General features: G+C 41.5%; 1 protein-coding gene across 4 annotated transcripts; it reads right to left on the bottom strand.

Annotated features, from left to right (window-relative positions):
- Positions 1-111: 111 nt before the first annotated feature.
- On the bottom strand, positions 112-9,470 carry zbtb38 (zinc finger and BTB domain containing 38). Of its 4 annotated transcripts, XM_086036619.1 has the most exons (4): positions 9,302-9,470; positions 8,503-8,768; positions 3,273-4,349; positions 112-3,206 (listed from the first exon to the last, which is right to left on the bottom strand). In XM_086036619.1, exons 3-4 carry the CDS (start codon positions 4,314-4,316, stop codon positions 768-770), a joined length of 3,483 nt encoding a protein of 1,160 aa, XP_085892745.1. In that variant the 5' UTR covers positions 4,317-4,349; positions 8,503-8,768; positions 9,302-9,470; the 3' UTR covers positions 112-767. The 4 variants fall into 4 exon arrangements, with proteins under 4 accessions (XP_085892745.1, XP_085892743.1, XP_085892744.1 ...); XM_086036617.1 differs by having other exon boundaries at positions 112-4,349; XM_086036618.1 differs by having other exon boundaries at positions 112-4,349; positions 9,184-9,311.
- Positions 9,471-10,002: the final 532 nt, after the last annotated feature.

The raw sequence follows: 10,002 nt of genomic DNA, 5'->3' as shown, positions 1-10,002 counted from the left end.
TTCCTGCAATATAGCCATAATTCTATAGTCTTCTAGTTAGGAAAGTTATTTACTATACTTTTTGTAACAGTAATATCATGTCTCTTTACTCAGCAAACAAACAACAGGATGTAACTGTTTAGTACATGAATAATATTTTATTTACATTTTATATGGTTTATAGTATATACCGAATATATCAAACACAATGTTGGGACTTAACAGTGCTGTGTGTTCAAAACAAAAAAGATTCCCTATTCCATCAATTTGTAAATTTAATTATTTTAACAGAAGTATGACAGTATAAAGTGCAACCCATGATGTTCAATTATAATGGCATGGGAAAGAAATCTGATCAAGTTTTTTTTTTTTTTCCACCAACAGTCAAAGCATTGCCCTCAATTTTAAAATGTATCCAATTGAGTTCATCTTCAGAAAAGCCAACGTTTCAAAAACACAATTTCAACCTACTTTCGGGAAACAGCTTTTTCTTTTTGGATCCTCCAGTCAGCTGATACAAACTGCTTTGCAAAGTGATGGATAAACAATAAAACAAAACGTCTGTCAGGTCATCACAACCTATATAAATTACATTATAAAGTCATCCCTGTTGACAATAGGATAAAATTCCAGCAGATGTTAGACCTTCATATTCAGTGTGTTCTTTAGAAACATTTTGTTAAGCTCTGCTGCAAAGACAACTTTAGTACATTTTCTAATCACAGAAGTGACTAGAACTTTTTTTTTTTTTAATCATTTTTATCTCACCTCCTGTAGGTTTCCATGGTTTAGAAAAACGTTTCATCTTTACACATCCTTTTCTCTGGCTTGTGTGAAGAAATGTGGTTGTCTTGAAAGTCCAATGCATTCTTCGTTGACAGTTTGCAGGACTTCTCGTGATCATTTTCACTTTTTACTTCCAAACTGTCCTTATGCCTATTGGAATCTCCCTTTTGAGCTTGAGGTTTTAAAGCTAGATCTAAAGAATGTGATGGATTGATTATTTTTTTCATTTTATGTTTCATTTTATGTTTTTTTGAGGGCGAAGTCAAAGTGAACAGTGTCTCAGTCGGGGGAGATAAAGAACTTTTAATGTGCGTGTATGTAATGTCCTGGCATGGAATCATTAACTCGGTGGTATCCTCAGTTTTAGGCTTCTTGAAGGGGAAATGTCCTCCTTGCTCACACTGCATGTCAGAACTTTCTTGATTGTCATCCTCCTCCGTTTTGATGTCTTTTTTGTTTTCCACACTCAAGCTATCGAAGTACTCCAAGCATGGTTGGATGGTGCAACTCTCTCCAGCTGTCTCCTGGTGCTTTTTCTCATGGCTTTTCTTGGTGGCAAGGTAGAGAAACCGCTGGGGACAGAAGGAACAGCGGAACTTCTTCTCCGGGTTGGTGTTCCAGGTTGAATTATCAAAGCAGGAGCCATTTTCCATACAACTGTTGCAAATGTAATCATTGCCACTAGGTGTTTCCCCTGGGGGACCCTGCTTACCACAAGTGTGACAGAAATATGGGTGAGAACCGATAATGTGTGCTCTTAAACCTGTCTCAGTGATATAAGAGCTGTCGCAAATGTCACAGTTGTAAGTTGTCCTTGGGCTACAACTTCTGTGAAGACTACGTTTCACATCTCCCCCACCTGAGATATTGTCTCTTGTTTGCCAACTGTCCAGTCGAGCCTCACTGGCACCGGTGTCAGTTCTAACTGCCTCATTGTAATCGTGAAACAAAGCTCGCCTGTGCTTGAATCTCAGCTTCTTTTTCTTCTTTTTAGATTTGTAAGAATAGTAGGGACGCCAAAGCTCATCAGCCATGTCACAATCATTGGGATCCTCATGAGTCTCAGATATTAAACCTGAAATGTCTGGTCTAAAGCGGCGCCTGGAGCTGTCCAACTTGTCATCTGGATGGAATTGAGTTTGGCTCTCCAACTCCCCCAGTTTTCTCATTTCTCTCTTTTTTCTTCTCGGAAAGAGCTTGGACCCTTTGATACTGCGGCGGATGATGGCTTCGTCCCCTATTTTTACAGTTATCTGGCATAATGGCATTGCAGGTCCATCTGCAGATGGACCCGGGCACACGGGTTTGGCAATGTAGGTTTCGGTCTTTAAGCCCGCTGTTTTATCGAGACTCACGATCTCTGTATTCGACTGAAGCATTTCCTTAGTCATTTTCTCCACTCGTTTTGCAGAAGCAGATAGCTCACTGAGCTTTTCAACAGTGTTCATTGAGTTTAGGAATGTCACATTTTGACTGATGTGATGTGAGTTCATTAGGTCAAGAGGGCTGCCTTTATTATCCACAGGGCAATTCGCTGGGTCAGAATTCGGGAATGGACAGTCAAAGTTAATGAAAGGTGAACTATGCTCGGCATCTTTTCCTGTTGCTCTCTGGTGATAATTGTGGCGCAAACTTTGGTCAATATCTGTTTTACAGGGCTTGTCGAAGCTGATGCGGGGCATGACAGGAGCCACCATCTTTGTTGTTGCCATAAAAGTCAAAGGCAACGAACCACCGTCAGGGCAGCCGCTCGCACTATTTCCCTCAAACTGAGGGCAGAGAGGATTGTTGTCAAGTTGTCCTTGGTAGTCTGTTTCATCCCCCTCCGAATATGTCTGACTGTATGTCTTATATCGTCTTTTTCTAAACTTCATAGGCAAAAGCCTGTACAGCTTAATTGGATAAACACTGGCTTTCAGACCGCCATTGGCAGATTTTCGCTTAATGGCTAGTGTGGGATCAATCCCGTGAAAAGACTTCTGATGGTTTTTTAAGATATAATATGTCATGAATGTTTCCAGGCAGAAAATACACTGATAGCGGCGTTCGCCTGTATGCCAGATTTCATGCTTGGTACGGTACTCTGCCAATGCAAACACTTTATTACAGTAATGACAGGGATAGGCTCTCTGCCAGGAATGTACATTTTCATGCCGCTTCAGACTGGAGAGTGTGATATACACCCGTTTACATACACTGCAGTTGTATCTTCTCTGACTGACACCTGACCTTTTTTTATTTCCATCTTTTGGGGGCTCTAATTGATCAACAACAAGGGGGCCTGTCACCGGTTGGTCAACGGGAGGAAACTTTGTTCTGATGGTCTCCTTGCTCAAAGCGCAATCTGAATCAAGGTCCCCCTCGTTGGCAGCCATGTCATCGGAATCTTGCTCGGTCTTCACAGCCTTAGGACAGTTTTGCTCGTGATTGCGCAGCCGTTTCTGATGAATAAATTTTTTGTCACAAAACTTGCAAAACAGATGACCATCAGAACACGTTTTATGTACCTTGGAGTGAATTGCAAGGAGAAATTCACTTCTAAATACCTCTGGACAGCGTTTACATCCAAAGATTGAAACGCTGTCCTCTGTGGGAGAGGGCAGAGGACTTGATGCTGTCTGGACATAGCTGTTGGAAAAAGCAAATTCTGCATCGCTGGGCTTGTCTTGTTCATTCTGTGCAAAGGGTGGATGTGCTGAAGTCGCTCCCTCAGCCAATATTGGAGTTAACGTATTATTTTTTTCTGTGTGTGCTTCAGTATGTGATGGAAACGCATTTCTAAACAAAGCACCTCTAAGCCTGTGGCGCTTTTTGAGTGGGCCTGAATTCCGGTATGTAGTTTGCTTTTGCTGCATTGCCGCTGACTTAAACAACCTCTTGCCGTCCCACTGACCTTTTTCTTCAGGTACTTTGTTCACAGCATATGAGTGGTCTAAGAAGGTGGGGATTTCATTGATCCCATCAAGGCAGGAGGACTTCGGGCGACTTGATGGGAGCTGCCCCTCATCTGGCGACTGCCTACCCTCTTCCAGTGGGGTGAATGGATTGTTCCCAGGACACACTTCAGTGATAGAGAAGGCATTGGTGATTCGTGGTCCTCTAGAACCATCAAGCTCCTCAGGTCTGGTGGCCTCCTCCTTGGTTTTTTTAGTGCTCCAGTCTATGGATTTAACACAATCCGGTTGGTTTTGAGTCTTGTCCCGCTTCCCTTGCCCTGCAAGCTTCTCTAAAAAGGGAATGCCAAGTCTTTTCCCTGCTGCTATTAGCTCCTTCTTGTCCTCGACACAAGGCGATGTCACCTTTGCGGAGTAGATAAAGTTGAGGACGCAGGCAAAAACATCAGACTTAAGATCCATCAGTTCTAGCACACGGCTAGAACTCCATGTCTCATTTGTCAGAGCATTCTTGAAGTAGCCACTGCAAGCTGCCAGGATGTTCTTGTGGGCACGAAACTTCACATCATCCACTACAATAGTCACATCACAGAAAAGGCCTTGTGAGCGCTGCTCATTAAGCTTGCTGAGCACGCTGTGAGGGTGAAAACTATCCATCAGGTTCTAACTGAAGCAACAAATCGCAGCCATCTAAAAAAAAAAAAAAAAAGAACAATTTACGTTAGTGCTACAAATTAACTATGAAAATATACATCCACAACAATATAAAAACCCTTGACAAAATTTAGCTCATATCACAACACTAGATGGCAGCAATGTCTGGACAGATAAGCATCCGTGCCAGCAGGTCAACATACTTATGTAAATCACTGATTCTTTCAGAGATAATCAACAAATCAAAACATGACTGTGACCTAGTTTAAAAAACAACAACACTCATGGTGGGTGTGCTCTAAGTTTTCACTGTTAAAATGTGTGGAAATGGTTACAAAACAGAATTTATATGAAGACATTAAGGAAGTTACAGTTCATTCACTGCCACTTTGAAAGCGGATTCACAGCATGAAGTTGTTACTATGTGGCCTAACCATGCAAATGACACTGGTCTGAGTCCTACTGAATTATTTAGCATTTCTCACTTGGATTGCTTTCTTTTGGGCTAACATCACCATCGTCATCATAACATTCGCATGCATGAACATTTGCTTCAACTTCATAACTTAAGTAAAATATGTGACATTATATTTTTGTTGTCAAATTTGCAGTAGTGCAAGTAATACAATTATGGCCACCATTTTTTTAAACACTCGTATTGCAGAAAATACAACCAGCCTCCTTGTCCACTTTCTCAGACATCTGTTGTTATGGCAACCGACTATTGCACAGTATGTATTGGGATGAAGCTGGATTGCAAGCAACACTATGATCTATTGTTGTCAATTTTTCCCACAAACATTTTGTGTTTTGAGAGCCCCAAACTCACAGTAGCCTAGTAAGAGACGTCATTTTTGTCTCTGCCTGAAGCTTCTTTGTATCTTTTACTTTATCTGCAGCGGACATTCTACCAAACTGAATTCCTTGTGACAGCATGTGATGTGCCATGGGTGTAATAGCTTATGTTTACTCTCAAGTTTCAACTTTACATTTTAAGGTTGCCATTCCTCACCTAGTAAAAAAATACACATTTGGATACAAGTCTTTAAACCCACAGGTTTACAACGGAAAATTGTACATTCATCCTCAGAGCTCATAATTTCAAACACCTAGCTACATACAGTATGAGCACTTAAGGGAATATTTTTCATGTCATTACAGCATGATATAAAATCCGCACCCCCCCAAACTTAGAAATGCCTATATACTTTCTTATAAAAAAAAACGATAAAAACATCAACTACGCAAATGCCACACACCTCTAACGCGTGCTTCACTGACAAATGTAAATTGAGACTAATCATGCAAAACATACCTTAGCAACTCAGAGAAAATGATAGAGGGCAACGCAGTGTCACTTTACTGTACATCTCAAACCTACTTTACAAAAAAAACTATTTGGGGGGAATAAGACTGAAGTCTTTTTTTTTATAGTCGGTGAACAGCGAGGCTGTCAAAAGCAGAGTCTTTTCAAGCATCTTTGCTTCTCTCCCCTTCTGCGTGGTCATGACTCCAGCTTCCTTGTCCTTCGCCTCCATCTGTGCAGCCCAGGTCCAAAAGTGGATTTGCCCTGATTTTCTCTTCTCAGGCTGTCCATCTCCTGTCCTTCCACAGCGTGTAGCTATACTAGAGGACGGGCTCGCCTTAGTGCTAGCTGGGCAACCGACACATTCTTTGCAGGAAACAGCAACTTTCATCAAACATGGCAGAGGGTTGTCGAAAACTGAGCGATGCTGGGCACTACACCACACAAGCTCTTTGCCCGATACAAGAGCCGGAGCAAATACACCACTGATAGCAGGAATACACTGCAATACATAAATGCTTCATTAAACCCCCACAGCAAAAATAATAATGCACATTGGTTATTTCATGAACAGTTTCACCCAGTGCAACAGAATGTTACACACAAGCCCTTCTTTGCCTGTGCTTATACAGAGGCAGTGGTTGGTAATGCAGAACCGGAGAGAAGATGGCGGCAACACTAGTCCTAATTTCTATCACTGCAAGCAAAGAACAGACGACTCTAAATCTTCTCACTCGCAGTTTCAGTGAGCATGGCAACTGAATGCTTGGGGTAAAACAGTTCTGATACTGGTGCGATATACATGTATGCCGACATAGAGGCTGTTGACTGATGCACAAGCAGCAGATGCGTCAGCACTGCAGACGATGGGGGGGAGGGGCTGAAGCTGAACCCACCATGGCACTCTGAGCCTCTGAGGATGAAAACGGGGCTTTTATTTCCACAATTCGGTGTGGGAGGGGTTGTCACATGACACTCTATTCCGTCTCCTCAAGATGGCTCAGAGAAACTCTGATCTACTGTTCTTCAAAAAAAAACAGCCAGTCAAACGTATGGACTGATCACCCAAACACATTGTATATACTACAGTTCAGAAATTACTGATGTATATGTCATAAATACAGCTACCCAAACACATGATGCCCATTACATTAGCCAGAGGAGCAGCCAGTAAACTAGTTTGTGCTTTTTCACTGTAAGGTAGCTAGTACTCACTCACACGATGGCTCTACTTGCTAGCTTTTACACAGGCGCTTCAAAATATTATTCCAAATCTATCTAAGGTTCCAAATGTGTCCATACCATATGACGTTAACCACTGCTGCTTGCTCAATGGTCAAATAGATTTGTTGTTTCCAGGTCTTTTAACATTTGAGAATGTAACTTAGCCTGCCAAATCTTTGGAAGCTGTCCGTTTCCTTGCCGTCTTTAATGTACTCGCCAGTGAAATTTGTCTCATTAAAAGCAGAAGTCAACCCAAACATATTTTTTTCAAGAATATGTTCTATGCAGGCCCACTAGTTGAAACAAGGCATTCTGATAAATATTGCGTTTGTGGAATAAGAGTTAATCCACCTGTTCTTTGCCATCTCTTGGGGCGGCCATTTTGTCACTTCTGTCGACTGAAAATGACATCACAGTTGCTCAGGGCTCAGGTAACGACCAGTCACAACTCACCTGTTTTCTGAAGCTGAGCCATGATTGGTCATTAGCTGAGCCCTGAGCATTTGTGATGTCATTTTCAGTCGACAGAAATGACAAAATGGCCGCCCTCTGAGATGGCTAAAAAGGGGTGGATTTTGTTGCTTAATTTATATTAGACAAAAGCAATATTAATCAGAATGCCAATCATGGCTCAACTTCACAAAACAAGTGATCTGTGATTGGTCATTACCTGAGCAACTGCGATGTAATTTTCAGTCAAAAGAAGTGACAAAATGGCCGCCCCCAGAGATGGTTAAAAACGAGTGGATTAACTCCTATACATATACATACATACCCAATATTTATCAGAATACCCTGTTTCAACTAGTGGGCCTACATAGAACATATTCTTAAAAAAATATATATGTTTGGGTTGACTTCTACTTTAACTTGGAGTTTGCAAGTGAGTCTGTAAGTACTGCGGCTGACATAAAATTTGGCCTCTACCAACCCATCGCAATAATGTTTGTTGATGTCAACACATCATCTGCATGTACAAAAAGAGGTTCACAGCTCCTCGAGTCCGCAGCGGCGGCTGGCTAGCTAGCGTGGCGGCTTAACAGCAGCCGCTCCTCTAAAAGTCAGTGCTGCGGTCAGATTGATCATGAATTGATTGTTTCTTGCAGTGCGTTTGGATGTAAAGTCAATGCAGTTTGCGATAGAAAGGAATGCGTGCCAGGCGGCGTGGATGATGCGTTTGACGATATGCAACAGGAGTGGGGGCGAGGACCCACAAACTTGCTTATTTGTCAATTTGCTGGAGTTTTAAAATTTGAACATGAAGCCGCATCACGTCGCCAACAGCCAATCGATGTCGAGAATGTACTTACTATGTCTCTCTCTCACATGCACGCAAAGCATGGTGAAATAAGCAATGGGGGACAATAACACTCTTCTCCCTGGTGTGTCAAATTTAGAAGACAATTATTTTCATTTAACAAGGACTTAAAATATGATAAAAATTAAACCATTTAAATGTTTCTGTTTCTCAAATTAAATGTATCCAACACAACTAATTTAAGGTCTGTAATTTAACTGATACTAAAAGACTATCTAGGCAGCAAGTTAAAAAAAAACAGGCTCGGCCTAATCTTCTCTGAGAAACCATTAACACTCTTTACACGCATCCCTGAGATCTTCCCATGTCACCACAACAAGCACAATTTCTCAGTTGCTTACCCAAAGGTGCAGAGGTTCCTGAAATGTGCAGCCTTGGAAAGCCTTGTTGAGTTTGAGACCACTGGAGTGTTGTCCTGCTTTTTCCCTGGATCAAGTGTTTACCATCTTCTTTCTTCACTGTTGTCTAGTAGCTTTCTGTGTCACAAACAGCTGGCACCAGATCCATGATTCTTGCATTGCCATGTATAGTTAGTAGCCTTGTGAGAGCTGCAGCCTCAGCTGCGTCACTCTCATTGCATCACTGACCCACAAAGACGAGCTCGAGGCTGGGGATGAGGGGTGGAAAAAAAGCGGCACTTTACGATGCCATTCCAGCAAAGACAGGATAGATAGGCCACCATTCTGCCTCAGATTGAGGCCTAGCTCTTTAGTATTCCAGAAGTGGTGTGGCAGATAGATCCTTTATTGTTATGTAATAAAAATATTTTTTTTGTCATTGGCGGGGTAGCTGAGAAGGCAGAATCCGGTGTTTAGAGTCTAATAATAGACCAATACTTTCCAGTCAAATTCTGTGTGGTCATGTCACAGCAGATCATTCAACATAGCAAGCTAGCTAGCTGAACTTGACATGTAAAGTGCTTGCCCTGAATTTAGACATACTCTGCACTGGAAAATGACATAATCTTTATCATTACGTATAACACTACACAATGGAAGTTATAAAACAAGCACATGCCCTACCTGATCATATAGCTGTTTATATTTCCAGGCGTTTTTTTTGTTGTTTTTTGTACCCCATCTGTTCAACTGGTAATAAGAGTCCCTTGTGGGAACGAAAAACAATACGAAATAGGCCTACCTCTGTCTGACGGTAATGTTCCTTGCCTGTGCAGGTTTCAGGTGTATGACGTTTACTGATGTGTCTGAAATGTGTTGTAGTCTGTAGGCCTGAAATGGCAAACAAAATGACAGCACTTGTTTTGCACACGTTACCTACTTGATCCCCCGCCTACTCGCCTCCTCTCGCCATCTGACGGGCTAGCACTTTACTTTGCCGTGTTGCGTCCTCTGCTGGCTACCCGGGAGAACACACTGAGACCGCAGTGCTGATTACTTCCAGCAGAGATCGCAAGAGTTCCTTTCTAATAAACATAAACAGGAAGAAAGTGCGACAATTGACCATTGACCTTGTTATGAAGTCACACTCCTTTTAAGGTTTTATTTATAGTTGCCAGGTTCCCCCATATATCACATTTCAGCATTTGTAAGTAGTGAAAGAATGTCGTGTTATAATTGATTTTTTCTAATATTCCTGATATTAAATTAAATTCATACTTTCACGTGTACACACGCACACAAACACCCCAACACACATACACTCACACACACGCCCACCCCCATATATATATATATATATATATATATATATATATATATATATATATATAAATAAAAAACAGAGGTAGGTATATATATATATATATATATATATATATATATATATATATATATATGAGATATGTCGTGTGACGGCAGACGCCATCACATAAGTGCCAAGTC

The sequence above is a fragment of the Filicampus tigris genome, chromosome 7 (genome assembly GCF_054856515.1).
Source record: "Filicampus tigris isolate MCC_2025a chromosome 7, RoL_Ftig_1.0, whole genome shotgun sequence".
Taxonomy (NCBI): domain Eukaryota; kingdom Metazoa; phylum Chordata; class Actinopteri; order Syngnathiformes; family Syngnathidae; genus Filicampus; species Filicampus tigris.
This window is presented reverse-complemented; position numbering and strand designations above follow the sequence as displayed.